Genomic DNA, 18,127 nt, shown 5'->3' with positions numbered 1-18,127 from the left:
CCTTCTCCCACTAACATGGTTGATCTATTTCCTGATGAACCATCTCCCTCTGAGTCTCATACAGGTGACACTCAAATTACTTTGCCTGCTCCTGAACTGTCTTCCTTGTCTGATGGATCTACTGCAGACACTACCAGTTCCCCTACTCTTCGACGCTCTACCCGGGTAAGAGAACTTCCTATTAAACTTCGTGATTTTCAGTGTTTTGCCACTACTCTTACCTTATATGAGCCTCAGTTCTATTCGGAGGCCAAATCTAATCCTGTTTGGCAACAAGCTATGTCTGAAGAATTGCAGGCACTTGAGCAATCTCATACTTGGGATCTTGTTTCTCTCCCACCAGATAAGTCTGCTATTGGTTGCAAATGGGTTTACAAAATAAAAACCAAGTCTGATGGTTCTATTGAGCGATACAAAGCCCGTCTTGTTGCTAAAGGCTTTACTCAGGAGTATGGCATTGATTATGAAGAGACATTTGCTCCAGTTGCTCGTCTTACTTCAGTACGCAGTCTGTTAGCTATTGCTGCTGCTAGAGGCTGGACATTGTCACAGATGGATGTGAAGAATGCCTTCCTCAATGGTGATCTTGCTGAAGAAGTCTATATGAAACCTCCTCCTGGCTATTCACATCCCCCTAATACAGTCTGTCGCCTTCGTCGTGCCTTATATGGCCTCAAACAAGCTCCACGCGCTTGGTTTGCCAAGTTTAGCTCTACTATTCAACAACGTGGTTTTCAATCCAGTTCTTATGACTCAGCACTCTTTGTTCGTCGGAAAGCCTTAGGCTGTGTTTTTCTACTAATTTATGTCGATGACATGATTATTACAGGAGATGATTATTCTGGTATCACTGATCTTAAGGAATATCTTCAACAACAATTTGAGATGAAGGATCTTGGTTCTCTAAGTTACTTTCTTGGCCTTGAAGTACTCTCGGACACTACCGGGTACTATTTATCTCAGGCTAAGTATGCTTCTGATTTACTTGCCCGGGCAGGTCTCACAGATAGTAAGATTACTTCTACTCCACTGGAACCTAATATCAAGCTTAAACCTTCTGATGGTACTCCTCTCAGTGATATCACCCTCTATCGACAATTGGTTGGTAGTCTCGTATATCTTACTGTCACCTGCCCTGATATAGCCTATGCTGTACATGTTGTTAGTCAATTCATGTTAGCTCCTCGCTCTTCCCACTATGAAGCAGTCATTCATATATTGCGTTATATCAAAGCAACTCTTTATTATGGCCTTCATTTTTCTGCTGCTTCCTCACTTGAGTTGCGCGCCTACTCTGACTCCGATTGGGCTGGTGATCCCACTGATAGACGATCAACCACTGGCTTTTGCATCTTGTTAGGGGATTCTCTCATTTCTTGGCGAAGCAAGAAGCAGACTTCAGTTGCTCGTTCGAGCACGGAGGCTGAATATCGTGCACTTGCTACTACCACTCAAGAAATTGTTTGGCTTCGTTGGCTTCTTGGAGATATGGGAGTTCAATCTCCCAGTCCTACACCTCTATTTTGTGATAATAGAAGTGCAATCCACATTGCTCACAATGATGTTTACCATGAGCGTACCAAACACATTGAGATTGATTGCCATTTTACTCGTCAGCATGTCACACAGGGAACTATTCAACTCTGCTCAATATCTACTCTTGACCAACCTGCTGATCTCTTCACCAAGCCACTCCTGCCAGGTCGTTTCAGAGACTTAGTTTCCAAACTCAAGCTTACTTCTACTGCACCAACTTGAGTTTGAGGGGGGATGTCAAAGATATCAACAAAATATCAATGATATCTTTGACAAATCAACAAAATCTTTGAATTTGTCAAAGATATCAGCAAAATATCAATGATATCTTTGACAAATCAACAAAATCTTTGAATTTGTCAAAGATATCAACAACATCTTTGATTTACTTTATTGACATTATTTTTCTTATTTTTCCTTTCTAACGCCTATATGAAGGCATGTTGTACACAATCAACATATAGTGAAATACAGATCTTTTACTTCTCTAACATATCCTTTCACTTCTCTAACAATGTGTTTGTCTCATATACATTGTTCGCGAGTTGTTGCGCTGATTCATGAGTTTATTCAATGCACGCTTAAAAAATATTGATTGTTTTACATAGAAAAAATTACTTAATTTAATTATTGAAGAAAATATATTTAATTTGATATATATATATATATATATATATATAGTTTAACTTTTGGTTTTGTGAAGATTGTTGTTGCAAACTCTTGTGGGTCAGTGGTCTCCACATTAACTGTTATACATACAAAACTACAGATAATCACACATAAACAAGTACAAGATCTACGCGATTCTTAAGCCTCAAAGTCTCAAACCCTAAATCTTCATAAATTTCTCCATTTCATGAATATGAATCTCCGATAAAACGTAGTGTATAGATACTTCCAACTTTCCTTGTATTTCCTTCTTCCTTTTTCACCTTTTTTTTTGCCATGAATGAGTATTTCATCAAAACAAGTGCCGGAGAAAAGAAGGAGAAAGTGTTGAATCCATCCTTTTTGGCATCTCCCAACTTTTGAACGATCATGGTATGTATGATATCGCATCTTAACTTTTGTAGGAGAGGGAGTTAAATGGGGTGAAGCATGAGAGAGTTTCCTCTCACTTTAACTCTCCAACTCAACATTTCGTAATCCCCTAATTTAAGGATTTTTTTTTGAAAAGAAGTAGAACTTCATTAAGAAGAGGAAAGATTACATTCGGCTAGATATGAGCTAATTAATGAGACTCATAGGTACATTGTTGAGAATTCTAATCTCGCTAGAGGCCATGCGACCCAAACAAGCAAGGCTATCAGCTATTGAGTTCGCGTGACGGTTAACGTGCTGAACTTGAGGAGTTTGTGAGATGAGAGAAAATATTTGTTTATTATTTCTTAAATCATTCATAATTTTTTTTCACTTATTTCTACTTTAATAAGAATATTTTTAGAACTCGTATCCCTTAACTTCTTAACTCTCATTAACTCCATCTTCTATCGAAATAAGGCTGATTGTCTGTTTTGGGGTTTCAATGTTCGTGAATACATCGGATTACCTTTACAGATTTATTAGTCTCAAGCCCCGCAAATGAGTTAAGCCCAACTCACAAAGTTTTGGAAAAATGCTTAGTTGTTTGTTACGAATGGGCTTTGCCCATATAAATCGATTGATAAAATTGTATCTAGCCAATTGGGACTTTATGGTATTAACAATTTATCAAAGTATACTAAATTTATATACAATCTAATTGCATGTTGTCCTATTGAGAGCGGGAATTACGAATTAGTTATTGGGCGCGTATAATGAAAGAACAGTCCCGCTAGTGAAAATAATACGGGGTAACACGTACTGAGAAGGAAGAAGACGTGGCACTGAGAAGGAGAATTGGGACCCCACAATTCCCAGTACAATAACACTCTGCAAAGGAAGCGCGTACGTAACACGTACACATCGGAAACTGATTGCGAGGGATTGTCTTATATGTTGCCAGACTGACATGAAAGGGACAAATAAGGCCCCAGTTAATGGACCTTGGGATGGGGGTTGGGACCCACAAACCAGAATGAATGGTCATAATCCTAGTCACAGGCCACGCGTACGGCTGATGCACGAACGAGACTGGACAAGGTAATGCATGTACAGATGTACTGCATCACATATGATGACACAAATCCCGATGATTTTGTTTTTGCCTAAAACAAAAATGAAATTCAATATGAAAAAGATGGATTTGATAAATTCAAAATATTCTGTGTGTTTTTCATATAAATAAAATGACAATTCTATACCATTAAATATAAATTCAAAACATTTTATTTATTTTTCTTGTTAAATTTAATTTTTTTCGTATATAAGAGAGATTATTAAATTTGTAAAGCTAACAAAATACAAATATAATTTTGAATAATGGTTGAGACTCCAAAAATATGACGCCCATTCACTCCTAATTAACATGGAGTGTTAGATAGTAAGTGGATCCTATGTGTATGTTTATAATTAATGACTATTTCACATGCTATAGAGATTTGAGGGTAAAATTGGGTTTTTCTTTTTGTCCAAAATGGATAGTTTAGCTACAAAAAAGTAAAACTAAACTACAATAGGCCTGTCATATTGCCAATGTTTTTTTTGTTAATCGAGAGCAAAGACATAAATTTTTTTTTTGACATCCGATATGAACTTAAATTTAAGTCGTCATGCTTGCACACACAAAGATTTCCTACTTGACAACGGGTCCCGGGGGTTTGTTGTAACAAACTATAATTTTGTTTAAGTGACTGAATATTTTTTTATTTTTTTGATCGTATTTATGAGTCCAACGATATGTTTTTTTGTCCCAAAAAAATCAAATTTGACATGAAAAAGACATAGAATGTTTCAGATTTATATTCAAAAGTCAATAATTTTTATGTAATTCCAATTCATATCCAATTTGATTTGTCTGGAACAAAAAATAGATTGTTAGACTCGTAAGTTAAATCAAAGCACAACACGTGGCCCTAATAGTATTATTTTCAATGAAAATTAAACTCAAGGCCTTTTGAATCCATACAATTTGGATCTAAAGAGATTCACCGCTAAACTATCACCCAAATAGTTCACCTACTGCCAAGTTGCCATCAAGGCACGTCCTAATTTGTTGACAATTGATGCCTAAATTTACAATGTCCCATACGCCACTCCCATAAAGTTAAAACCAATTAAATTTTACAATCACTAAACCATTTCAATCTATAGGTCATTTTCTTAGACAAAAAGGAATAATAATTAAACAAAAAGTCAAGTTCTTAAAGAAATGTATTGAAATTTTGAAATACTAAAACCCAAAAGAGTCAACTTTTTCTTTTTCAAAAAAATAAAAAAAAATGTACACTAGCAACTTCTCCCTACGTAACCTTCTCAATAGTGGTGCGGCCCCCAAACCCCAATTGGACAATCTATTCAATTTTTTTTTTTCAAAAAAATTGATTTATTTACTGTCATATTGTCTATTCAACTTAGGACCACATAATAAATCCTATATCTATATATCAATTTGTACACTAAAAAACTACTAACAATTATATAAATATAATAACTATACAAGTCTAGCTCATAAAAATAATATAAATAATGAACAATGTTTGGGCTTTTTAAGGTTAATGTATTAAAATAATAATGCCAATAATAATAAAGCTAAAGCCTGCCTCCTCCTCCCTTCACTTCTCTCTCTCCAACTTAAGCAACATGACCCCCCCCCCCCCCATTCCCTCCTTTATAATAATTGAAGGCAAATGTATTGCACAAACAAAAGCACAATTAAGAGAGAGATTATTAAAATAAATCACATGGAGGTCCAATAGTACATCACCCATGTGAGATCATTAGCCAACTACATCAAATTCAATGTATAATATATGTTTCAAAAATGCTATGTAGGAGAGTAATAAAATATAGTGAATTATAATCATCTATTGCACCCACTATTATGGACATTATGGAGTATAATAATATCATACCAATAACCATATGGAAATGATTTAAGTACTAAGATGCATTTAACTACAAAGAATTTAGTCCAACATCCAAATCCTTTGACACCTTAAATACCCCCACAAACCCAATCTTCTCAACAACCCAATGTCCGAACCAGATTTCAATGACTTTAGAAATCCACATATGGCCCCAACTCAGAAGAAAAGTGAGAGACAATGAAGAAAAAAAAATGATAATGATACAAAGCCATCAATGTTTTCATATTTTTGGCAATGAAAATATGAATACTATTTCACTAATTTAAGCAAGAACAAGATGTGAATACAGTTTAGACAAAGAAACAGGACCATAACTTCAAATCAAAAGTGCACATATTGCTTGCACAATATAGACCACCCAGGTCATGAATTTGTTACCTGAGAATTGTAGAATGACAGGAAGACAAGAATGATATCATAGATCAATAGAGAGAAGGTCTAATGCAATTGTCAGAAAGTTCCAAATTCTTCTTGTCAGAAGTATATAACAAACAGTAATCACCAACCTAAGGTAATAACAAGAGACAATAAGCAACATAGAAGAGTTATACCCATCATCCAAAAGAGATGGAAAATCAGATAGATGCACAAGCCCAGTGACAGTTACCAAAATGTCTGGTTTAATTCTTGACAGGAAACAATAGACCTAAATTAAGTAGTAGCATAGACAATTAGCAATTCTTCTTGGCATAAGAGAATCACAGGACCAACAATAAATAATCCAGGAACGATAAGGAATTAAAGCGTGAAGGCATATGAGGCACTTCTGCAGCGGTGAAGATTAATGTGAAGAAATACTCCCCCACTGCTGAAAGTAATCATCAGCCTCTCCAAGCTGAAACCGAGATGAGCTCCTTTTGCTGCCAGCATAAAACAAGCGAAGACTGTCTCTTCTCGACGTGGAATCCTCTAACCGGAGTCCGCTGCACCAAGCACTCGGCTTGAGACTCCGTGAAGTTACTGAATGTCAATGGAGTAAACCCAGATTGCAAAAACAGATTCCTCCAAGGAAGAGTTCTATCAGGGGATCGATGACGACCCAGTACAATCCTTTCAATGCCCGGATGGAGCAAGAACCTCTCAATCTTTTGCAGGGCATCTAAATTAACATTAACAGCATCCAGAGATTCTAGCAGGCTTGAATAGGATTGAAGGGCATGAATCATGTGATAGGGAAATGGAACATCTGTTCTGTCACAACCTCTGTCCAGAGAGACCACAATTTTGGGGGAAAGCTGCTTGACAAAGTGGAGAACCAAAGGCAGGCACGAAGGCTGATTCGAGAAGGAACCAATTGGGAGGTTCACTGCTATTGCTTCATTCTCCGAGGAACGAAGAGAGAGTGGCCATGAAGCAGAATTCAAGGACTCCAGGCATAGAATTTCGAGCTCAAGAGCCATGTTGATATCATTAGCGAATTGCTTCAGATTCTCTTGAGTGAAACGCCCCTCCAACTCCTCATGCATTGAAGGTGATGTAAAAGCAGTGATTTTGAGCGATGGGGCACCACCATTTCTAAGGACAAGCTCTTGCATCAGTGATGCCCACTGCCCACCGTACCCAATATCAAAATCTATAATGTGGATTCGATCATAACCCTCAAAAGCTTCGAGAAGGGCCTGATTGCAAGTAAAATTAGCGAACTGAAGGATTGGGGAAATCTCACAGAATGACTTGTAAGCACCAATCTTGAAGATGAGACTGTAAGAGGTTAAAGAGGAGTTGTTGGTGCCATTCACATGGAGAAGCAACTGCAAGGCCTCCTTGAAGTAGAAAGCAGCCCTCTCAAAAGGCTTACCAATGGGAGAGAGCTGTTGATTGAGCCGCGCCAATATCCCTTGCGCGAGTAGCGGATTCCCTGCTTCGATCAGCTCTGCAGTACTGAATAGCTGGTCAACTATTGCCTGCTGAAGCTGCTGGTTCGCCAATTCCTCGCTAACCAGTTTTTGCTTTGTTGCTGCTGCCGCAGCCACAGCCATAGTAGCTGGTCTCTGCTGAAGCTGATGTTGTTGTTGTTGGTGTTGCTGCTGCCTACGAAGAAACAACTCCTGCCCAGAATCCGAAAACGGGACCTTTGGGGCGTGATGAACATTGGGTACAATTAGCCCTGAATTCAGACGCTTCGGCGGTGGAGGAGACAGCATATTATGCTCTTGTACCTGTGCGTACGAGATTGGCAAGAACATTGCCGGGTTCTGTGTAAACTGAACCTTATTTTGGTTCATAATCAAAGGTGGATTGAAAATCTGTGGCTTCTCATCCATGCCTTCACTTCCTTGAAACATTCCCGGCAAGAAATTGGCAGCGGAAACAGATGAAATCGCCGGGTTCGTAATCGGGTCCGAAACCAAACCTATCCTTCCATTGTTGAGAGGAGGAAAATCCGAAGGAACAAAAGGGTCAATGTTGGTCACCAAATTGGCACTGGTCATGGGTGCTTCAAACCCAAAGCCTTGATCTACAACGCCAAAACCAGCATTGAATCCAATATCTTGAGACCCAGTCCCGCTTTGCAAAAGCTTGTTAAGACCCACATAAGGATCCTCAATATCACCCATGATTAGCTTAAGAATGGACTGTTCTTGACTAGGAGACCCAGACAACACAGTCTCCCAATCCTCCAATCCTAGCCCACATCTTTCCGCGCCAGTTTCAACAGAGGGGTTGTCGCCGGAGACCGCCGTAGTAGCCACGCCAGTGGTGACGGTGGAGGCTCCTCCCCCTCCACCGCCACCACCAACGCTAATTCCGCCGCCGAGAGAGGAAGACAGCGTTGAGGAGGATATAGGAGGGCTTGGACTTCTTGTGTCGAGCACAGAAGTGGGCTCACTGCCCACAGAGTAACTGCCTCCTCCTCCCTTGTTGTCGAGATTCTCCCACTTGGGTTTGTTCTGATTTGAAAGATGCTGCAACAATGGATCTGAAGCACAAAGAGAGAAATCTAACACCCCCGTCCCTTGAAACTCCCCAAAGGGTAGGGGCATGGCCTTAATCCGACAAAATCCAGAAGAAGAGAAGCTTGAACAACCACCACAACCTCCTAAATAGCCACACAAAACTGCTCATGCAAAGATCAAAAGCCAAAAATAAAACACCCAACAAATAGGGGCATGTCACAGAAGCAAAATTAACGAAAGCAAAGAAGAAGACGATTGTGGGTTAGTTTTGTAATAGTATAAAACAAGATGTTTGAGCTAGAGACAAACCTTTTTTTTTTTTTCAAATGACAAATCAAATCAGATTTTCTTGGAGAGAAGTAGACAGTTTAAGCTCAACAAGCCCATTTCAGGTACATCAACATGTGACACAGACACAAGGCTTTAAAGCTTCTCTTGTTGAGGTACAGAGAGAGAGAGAGCTTTTAATCTTGGCAGAGTACCACAAAACCCATTTCTGGCATCATCTTTTCTTTTCTTCTTCTTCTTGGCTCTGTGAACGGGTTTTCTTTCATTTCTTTTGTGTTTTTCTCTCTCTCCCCTTCTACTTCTTGCTGTTGTTGTGGCCTTGTACTATACTTAATAGTTAATACTACTAGTACTCTGTCTTCCTTCTGTTTTCTGCTATGGATGCGTAGAACATATAGAAGGGTTAAAGTTCTCTCTCTCCTCGTCTCTTGTTTTTCCTCTCTAGCTTTTCCTTCCTTTTTTTTTCTTCTTCAATTTTTTTTTTATCTTACGTGGCTTTTTGTCTGTAAACGTAGTTATCACACTGCTAGGGTTTCTGCGCTTCTCTTATCACACGACAACTTTAGCGCGTGCAATCACCTCTACCAGTCCTCTGTTGGGTCGTAATTCACACGCGCATTAGAAACCCGTGAATATTTGGGACAAGGTGGTGCTCTTTTTTAAATTTAATTTTTTAAAAGGAGACCAACGATACAGTCTTTTTTTTTGTATTTTCACCGTAGTCTCAATAATACCCCTGAATCTTTCCCTTTATTGCCAATGAACCTTACGAAAGAACGGTGGTGCGGGGTAATTTTGTAATGCGGTTGAAACTTGAAACATGTTCTGCTGGGCCTGGTTTCGAAACCCAGTCTGACGACACGAGATAATGATAGAGAGGCCTTTTATCGGGGTTTTGAAAATATCGAGACGGACAGAATTAACGGTGGTGATATTTTGTGGGAGGTGAGAATGTGTGGTTAAGATTCAAGAGTTCTTGATTGTGTCCAGCAGAGAAACTGAAAGGTAAAAATGGGTTCCTTCGTAATGAACTGTCCTTTTCTGTTTGACAGTACAAAATATTAAAGTATGACTATTCCACAAAATGTTGTGGAACTCAATCGATTGTCGATCAATTATAATATATTAATGAGGATCGATCAAAAAATTTTAAAAAAATATCAATAACTAATAGAAAGAATAGTTAATTTTTGGTCAAAAATAGGGAAAAAATTACGGTAGACACCCTTAGGGTTAAAGTGTAAGCAGTGAAGTATTGTTATTGAGGTGGGCACCAAAAGATAAGAATGCTACATACCCTCAAAATTTTATCTCCTATTTTAACCCAAAATCTATATCGCTCGTGACATATCCATTGATTTTGATGCATATATATAATCCCCTAAACATTTAATACTTCATATGAATGAGGGTAAAATAGTAAGAAATTAGAAGACTAAACATTTTCCCAAAAGATTTACATTCATTAGTTATTTTGGTCATTTTGTATTAGAGCAATTCCAAATGGATGTGCTAAAATAGGATGGTAAAATCTTATGTTTAGAATAGGTGAGTGCTAAAATTTATTGATTTCAATGGGAGATGCTAAAATATGGAGCTATAATATTATCTAACATAAAAGTTCATCAAATCCAATGCCCACAACTCTCTTTCAATATAATTTATACATCTATGCTCTTAACTACATTTCCTTGCACTATACAAACCCCATTTAGCACTCATCTCATTCTCATAAAAATGCTAAATTTAGCATCTCAACGCTCCAAGAGTGTGTTAGGATCAAAGGATTTGGAGGGAAATGAAGGAAAGGGAAGAAAAGGGAAAGGAGAGAAGGAAAGAGAAAGAAAGGTAGAATACATTTCTCTCGCCCATGTTTGATAGATAAAAGAAAGAAATGAAATTGGTTTAATGTACAATTACAAAATAAGTTTTTAACTTATAAATAATTTAATTAATCATCTCTTCCCTCCAAATGATATTATTTTGGGAGGAAGTATTTTGACAAAAATTTAATAAAAATATTCACCTCAATTCTCTTCAAATCCCTCCTCTTAATTTTTTTTCTAAACTATGCATACAAGGTAATTGGAAAGAAATTTCATTTCTCTCCAAATCTCTCAATCCAAATACACTTTAAGTGTATTAAAAAAAATATTAAAGTTAGCATCCCACCACCGTCAAGTGTTACTCTACCATCCCATTTAGCACACCTCTTGAAGTGATGATTTTTCATCTATATACTCCCATTTGATCGGACATTATTGTTATTTGGCATGGAAGAGGACGGTATGTTGGTTCAAATTCTGAGGCTCAAGGTCCAATTAGAGCTTCAATTTTAGTTGAGTTGATTCTCATCCTCATTTTTCCCTGCCTTGTGCATACTATATCAATATGTGTATGTAATATATGTGTGAGCATACGATACAGTGATAGAGTTGAAAAGGTGTAACCTAGATATCACATGTTCAATTCTTATAAATAGTCTCATCACATATCATATAAAAGTAAAGTCTGCGCATATCGTACTTGTACTCGACTCTATCCACTGCAAGAGTTTTGTGAATGAGAATTGTTTAGCAAAAGGTCATGGGAGCAAGGGGCTTGTCATCAAGGTGAGTATTGATAGCTATTTTGTTTAAAGTAATAAGATTGTGTCAAATTGATTTTCACTGAACATAGTTCCATTATTAGTAACATTATAATGGACAATTAATATATCATAGAAACATTGACTTTGTAGAATTATCCAATAATTAGTTCCTTCAACCTTGTAATAATTTTGTTTAAAATCCGGTTTGAGGTAGATTCATGCACAAGAAAAATTGATCGAAGTTCAATCATATATTTTTATTAACTCATTCAAGTTTTGCTTGTCAATGTTTCCTAATATGCTACTTATTTTAATTATTGATTCAAATATGAATCAATCTTTATCACAAAACCGAATTTAATTTTCAAATTGAGTATTTCCATTATTACAATTTGTATTATGAGTCTTTGCTCAGTTCATCGTGTGTTAATGTCACCATGCGTTATCTTTCTGTATTAAGTCTCGGCTCATGTCTCAACTGATTCATGGAGTTGCGAAGTCTTTCATGTGATCCAAGGTTTATCAATCTGTTATCCGATGGACAACTGAGTAGGTTACACGTTAAAAAAGAGAGTTTCCAAATTGATATATAGTGGAATCCAAGGTTGTCTCGATTGACTTAATAGAATGTTATGCATCATTATTTTTAAGTAATTGTATGTAATACCATTGTATTATGAACAAAAATGTAATATCATCAATACATTGAAACAAATAAATACATTCCCACACCACCTTGAGAAGTACTATTACATAAAAGGCAAAGTTGGAATTTTGATCCATAGACAAGATTATTATGCAAGAAAGCAAAAAAGGGAGGGAAGAATGGGACTTTACATATGAAAATAAGAAATCACAAATTCACAATATATATATATATATATATGAGGCCAACATTATAAATGCACATGTCATTCATACGTATAATTTATGTGAGTATATTGAATTCATAAATCTCAATATTTATTTTTCCTGTCAGAACAAAAAAGGAAGAAATATATTAATGTAAAATAAATTAGTTTATAAGTTGTTAATTAACTGTTTGGTTCAATAAAAGATGTGTTCTTACATGTCCAAAAAACAATATATAATGCTCCACTATTATATAACTTCAACACTGATAATAAAAAGAGGAATAAACAAACCAAGAAATTAACAAGAAGTCTCCAATGGGCACTAATGAACCAAACTTGTGGATGTATTCATGAATATAGGGCCTACAAAATATTAGTCTTATTTTCAAATCAAATCACATAATGAAGAAAACAAGCCTTGTATGGAGTGGGACATAATGGTAGGTTAGGTCTCTACTAGGCTATTCATTGTTTCTATATTATTTTTGATGTAAATCCTTCATCATATATAATTTATGGGTACCTTCAGTGACATATATATATATATACATATTTGTACTTCAAACTCTAGTCTCTCCATGCCAAGTTTTGTGATTGACAAAGGATAGTTTCTTGTTTCTAGGGGGTCCAAAATTTTCAAAACCCTAGGGGAATTTATGGGAATTTGAAGAGACTGGCTTATGTTTTTGTCTCTATACAAGATTGAAATTTTGGGTACTAATGTAGAAAGGATAGGGAGGGGGGACATGCTTAGGTTTGACATGAATTGTTTAGGAAACCCATGATTTGGACATGTCAGGAGAAGAGGCTCTTGTATATTTTAGCCTTCGCCGACCATCCCATGTGAAACCCCCCTAACAATGAACACAATGAAGTGTACAACCTCCTCCTTCTCATTTGCTTGCCTCTCTCACTCTTTTTTTAACTGATGAATCACCCAACCCAACATGCCCTTTAACCAATTGAGTGAACGTAAATCTCGAATCATCAGAATAGTCCGCATCACGTTGATGACGGGTAATACTAAGCCGAAACTCATGTGGATAGGGGACCGAAAATGAGACAAGCGCATGCATGAAACCATAATTTTGTGAAAAAATATGTCACCTGATTGGTTCGACCTCAAAAACCATACTCTTTTCTCGTTGTATTCCCTCTCTCATTTTTTCTCTAAAATTTGAAAATATTTTTTTTTATTATATTTTATAATTCTCTCTCTAGTAACCCCACATTTTTGTTTCTTTGTTGGCTAAAAGGGGTATGGTTTACAAGTTCTTTTCTCTCTTCACAAACATCCTAAGCCTCAAGCAACACAATCATAAAGCTTTCCCCCACAGCTCTCCAAATAAAATAACCCTAAAAAAAGAAGCAATTTTGAACCAAACACATGGAATTAGGTCATATCTACTACTAGATGTTAAACCAATTAATTAATTAACTAAAACCCCACCTTAATTTTCTTATAATTAAATATTAACCGCTCTCATCATGACGTGTTTATAAAAAATTATTTGGGTTGTTTAATGAGGACATGACCATGATTAGAGACCACATATAGATGTTAATATATTGTGGTTTGTTTAAATTAAATATTGGATGTGTTAAGAGGCAATGACCAAGTCACCGCCGCTATTAGATCACAAGATCTTTTGATTGCTAATTTTTTATTTATTTATTGATTAAACAAAACAAAAGTTAATCATCAATTTTGCAACCTCTATGAGAAGTTTGATATATATTAGTACATGCATGCATTCACTAATCACAATTTACAAATTTATATTAATGTCATTGCCTTTCCACTCTTTAATTAGTTGGCAATGTCTTTGATTGTCAAATACTAGGTGATTGTAGCATTGTATGTAGATGTAATGTTGTTATTTTGCGTTTATGTAAGTTTCTTGATATCAATTGCATCAAATTTTGAACAATTAGTAGAGATATCAAGAAAGAAATCATCTCATATATATATATCGACTGAAGAATTTTCTCATGCGGACCTATATTTTCACCGTTCATTTGGAATATATGGGGGCCTAAAATAATGGATTTCACTTATCCACACCCTCAAAAAAAATCCGCATCTTAGATTCTTTCTTTAAGTCCGATTCTTGTGTGTGTATATATATGTTGTTCAGCTTTGAACAAGCCACACTACAAGAAATTGGGTCTATAGCAGGAGGTTTAACCGTCGTTATAGCTAGCAAAAATTGTCGCTAAGTTATGTTACGGACGGTTTTATAAGTGTTATTATAGTCTGTGTCGTCCTAGACCGGTTTTCTTGTTGTGGCCACAAAAACATGGATTTGACATGAGCGTAGATTTAGAGAAATTTTTAATTCTAGACAGGGATTGGGCTACGCCCAAGCTACAGAAGCTTGGGTTGGATCTGAATTACCTTTGGTCAAACATGGATTTTGAGGAATTGTGGATCGAGATTGGGTTGGGCCTAGGAGTCTGTTTTAGTCAAGTTGGAGATTTATGTGGGCAAGCTGGTAAACCTGAACTTGGCATCTGCTCGACTGGTCACTCACTGGAGGACTGGCCGCACCACTATGGGCCTTTGAAAGTCCAGCTCCAATTAGTATTTCCTAATAATAAACGTCATTCACATAAGAAAAGATTGTTGGTTAATGAATCATAAACTCAAAACGAATAATATTATTAATTTGAATGGGCATAGAATCATTGACGATAGCTCATAAAAATAAAACCGTACAAATCAGATGTATCCTCAATAATAAATCGATAAACTTAAAACGCATAATATTATTAATTTGAGGGGATGAGAATTTTGATAGAGTGTAAAACACTAAGACCATATCAAACAATTGTTTTTTTTTTTGAGAAAACCATATCGAACATTACAATAAAGCATTCAACTATTCAAGCAATTATGGTCAACATAAATGACCTTTTACTAGATCGAGAAGCAAGGCACGTGTCATGTTTTAACCATTACACGTTATTGATTAATAATTAAATAATTAAAGCAAGCAAGCACGTCACATGTTTTGGATAAAATCACCATAAAACGCAAACGGTGCAACAATCAAGAACACGTGTAAGCTTATGCAACAGAATGAGAAAAAAGGGCTGATGTGGCAAGCTATTATTCGTAGAGTCACCATACTTCACCAAAACGTAACCGTAGAGGAACCGAAAACCTATATATTTTAAATAAGTGGCAAAAAGAAAAGGCGATGTAATCAATCAACGCTTCAAGAATATTGGTTTTCATCTTCTCAAGGAAGTCCGCCGATCATTGTTTTCGCCAATTTTGGAGTTCTGTTTTTTTATGCTTTAGTCTTTGATTTCTGTAAGTTCTTATCGAATTTCGAATTTCGATTCTTCTCAATCTCCATATTCTATGTTTCTATATTTGTTTTAAGTTGTTTGGTTGCTGAGAAAATTTGTTATTTTATCGATTGATTGAATTCCTTTTCGACTGGTGTTTGGTAGTGGATAAATTACTAGTTTGCGTTCGAATTGACTTAATCTTTCTTGTTCTCGTAATTGACGATGATTTAATCTACCTTGTCTTTTGATCGCGGAATTTTGTGTTTTTGTAATTGAAGTTAGGGTTTAGGGTGTTGATTTGGGCATAAGTTTATTGAGTTGGGCTGTGCAATAATTTTCGAGGAGAATGAGTAAAAGCTGCTTTAAGCAAGAGCATGACTTCGGTATGTTAGTGTTTATTGATGATCACCTGTTTCTTAATCAGTACCTGTATTATGGTTCGCTTTATTTTGTTCGGGTTTGTAAGTGATTTTCTGGTTGGGCTGTATTTGTAGAGAAGAGGCAAGCCGAGGCTGCAAGAATTAGGGAGAAATACCCTGATAGAATTCCGGTGAGAATCAAGTGGTCCTGCTTTCTTCCATGTTATTCTTTAGCGGTATTCGAGGTTGACGTATTTGCAATGAGATCAAACGTTTCTTGTTTATGAATATGTTCGATGCTTTATCCATCTATCTGCCTAGCATCACAAGAGGTCCAATCTTTATTTGATTGCTGTGAGGGTGGGGTTTAATCACAAGAGATCCGATCTTTATCAATGGTCTTCTATCCATGTTCTTTATTGTTATGATTAGAATTATGTTCGATGTTTAAGTGGTGGGGTTTAATCACATTGTGGCCTAACTGTGACAAATGATGGAGCTTTTATGATTCTATATGAAATCTATATTTGGTTATTTAGCATGCTACCTTTTTGTACAGGATTTGTGTTGCAACTAGTGTTAAGGAAGATAAAACAAGTGTTTATGCCTTCTGTAAGGGGAACAGCACATAATGAGCCCTTTTGATGAATTTTGCTCTTCGCATATAAATGTGTTATTCGAATTACTGAGAGGAAATTCTGTAACCATCCAATGCTGAATGTTTTGATTTCATGCGGCTTGATAGATTTGTTGAGCAGCAATTGGTTATGGTCCAAGGTTGACTTGTGTGCATCACTGTTCAATGGTGGTATCTAAGTACTTTTGACTGATGTTCTTTTGTACTGGTTAGGTGATTGTGGAGAAGGCTGAGAGAAGTGACATTCCTAACATTGACAAGAAAAAGTAAGATACCATTTTATCCATGCAGGTTCTTACACTCTAGTTTTTTGTCTGAATATGGTATGCATAGTCTCAACTCTCAAATATGGTTTGCATGGTGGTGTATTAGGAAGCATCATCAATATATCATATATGCAACACGTGCTGTTTTGGTGAAACCTGAACCCCTCTCTGCATATTGATGTGTGTGATTATGTTTTTCCACGGTTGTTTGTAATGCTTAAAAACTATTATCTTCCTTTGTGGTGCTTTTTGTTTTCCTATCATTGTGTATTCAGTATTTATTCCTTTTGAGGGACGATAAAATGGATTACTGAACATAAGCGGTAACCCATCGTTATGCTTGATATTGATTTCTTTTTATCGACTTGGTTGCAATTTTGCAGATACCTTGTCCCTGCTGATCTGACGGTGGGTCAATTTGTCTATGTAATTCGGAAGAGAATTAAACTGAGTGCGGAAAAGGCAATATTTATTTTTGTGGACAGCGTTCTTCCACCCACTGGTATTGCGCACAAATTTCTTCTTCGTTCTCCCCACCCTCTGGCATACATAAACTTTCTCTATATTGAGATTTAAAGCTGAAAATTTAATCAATAATCAATCAAATGTAATGTAATGTTGCAGGAACAGTAATGTCTACCATTTATGATGAAAAGAAGGATGAAGATGGGTTTCTCTATGTAACTTACAGTGGAGAAAACACATTCGGGTAGATGATTATGGCGTATCCCAAATTTGTCTGTGAAATCTTCTGTTGCAGTCATCTTTCTGATGACTAATCTTCCTCGCTGCCGAAAAAGATGGCATTATGCCCGTTATTATGTAAATCTTACTGTCTCTACATGTACAGTTCATCTTTATGGACAGGCTGTTCTACATGCTTTATGATGATAGCATCTAATGTTGTGAATTGCATTAATGAAGTTTGATTTCTATGATTTAACTAATTATAGACCCACCGATCTTGTACTCTATTGGCTAGATCGGTGTGCAACTATGCATATGAAAGTGAATTCGTTTCAGAATGTTAACGAAGAGTATATTGCTTATACATCATGGCGAGTCGGGGGTAACTGCAGGTAGTGTTCCATCACACCATCCACTGTGGTGTCCCACATGGTTCAACACACCAGACGGTGATGTTGAAACTTGTAGGGATTTCCCACTGCAGCTACCCCATCATGGCACCGAGCCCTACAAATTCCTGATTCTGCTGTTACCTTTGATGATGAGGACAGTCTCTTGGAAAGGTCTCAAGTCAAGAAGACAGTAGGCTGACACACACTGTGGAATCCTGGATCAGAGTTTTGTTTTTGTGATTGTGCATGGTCGATGCAGGGCAACCTTTGCGAACATATCATCAAGGCCAGTATGATCTGTAGTGAAATTTATC

The 18,127-nt window shown here is 36.6% G+C and overlaps 2 protein-coding genes across 2 annotated transcripts; one reads left to right on the top strand and one right to left on the bottom strand.

The window, feature by feature from the left end:
- Positions 1 to 6,074: 6,074 nt before the first annotated feature.
- Positions 6,075 to 9,108, bottom strand: LOC119984370 (scarecrow-like protein 22). Its single transcript, XM_038828280.1, has 2 exons — positions 8,752 to 9,108; positions 6,075 to 8,602 (listed from the first exon to the last, which is right to left on the bottom strand). The coding sequence occupies exon 2, from the start codon at positions 8,525 to 8,527 to the stop codon at positions 6,365 to 6,367; it is 2,163 nt and encodes a 720-aa protein (XP_038684208.1). The 5' UTR covers positions 8,528 to 8,602; positions 8,752 to 9,108; the 3' UTR covers positions 6,075 to 6,364.
- Positions 9,109 to 15,352: 6,244 nt separating this feature from the next.
- On the top strand, positions 15,353 to 17,690 carry LOC119983374 (autophagy-related protein 8f-like). Its single transcript, XM_038827060.1, has 6 exons — positions 15,353 to 15,491; positions 15,751 to 15,855; positions 15,967 to 16,022; positions 16,682 to 16,734; positions 17,118 to 17,236; positions 17,359 to 17,690. Exons 2-6 carry the CDS (start codon positions 15,819 to 15,821, stop codon positions 17,445 to 17,447), a joined length of 354 nt encoding a protein of 117 aa, XP_038682988.1. The 5' UTR covers positions 15,353 to 15,491; positions 15,751 to 15,818; the 3' UTR covers positions 17,448 to 17,690.
- Positions 17,691 to 18,127: the final 437 nt, after the last annotated feature.

The sequence above is a fragment of the Tripterygium wilfordii genome, chromosome 18 (assembly GCF_013401445.1).
Source record: "Tripterygium wilfordii isolate XIE 37 chromosome 18, ASM1340144v1, whole genome shotgun sequence".
In the NCBI taxonomy this organism is placed as follows: Eukaryota; Viridiplantae; Streptophyta; class Magnoliopsida; order Celastrales; family Celastraceae; genus Tripterygium; species Tripterygium wilfordii.
This window is presented reverse-complemented; position numbering and strand designations above follow the sequence as displayed.

Excerpts from the sequence above, each read along its gene's own strand:
- LOC119984370 (XM_038828280.1), bottom strand. The coding sequence starts at position 8,527 with ATGCCCCTACCCTTTGGGGAGTTTCAAGGGACGGGGGTGTTAGATTTC.
- LOC119983374 (XM_038827060.1), top strand. The coding sequence starts at position 15,819 with ATGAGTAAAAGCTGCTTTAAGCAAGAGCATGACTTCG. Across the intron at positions 15,856-15,966 it reads TAAGCAAGAGCATGACTTCG|AGAAGAGGCAAGCCGAGGCT; the intron begins GTATGTTAGTGT and ends CTGTATTTGTAG. Across the intron at positions 17,237-17,358 it reads CAGCGTTCTTCCACCCACTG|GAACAGTAATGTCTACCATT; the intron begins GTATTGCGCACA and ends GTAATGTTGCAG.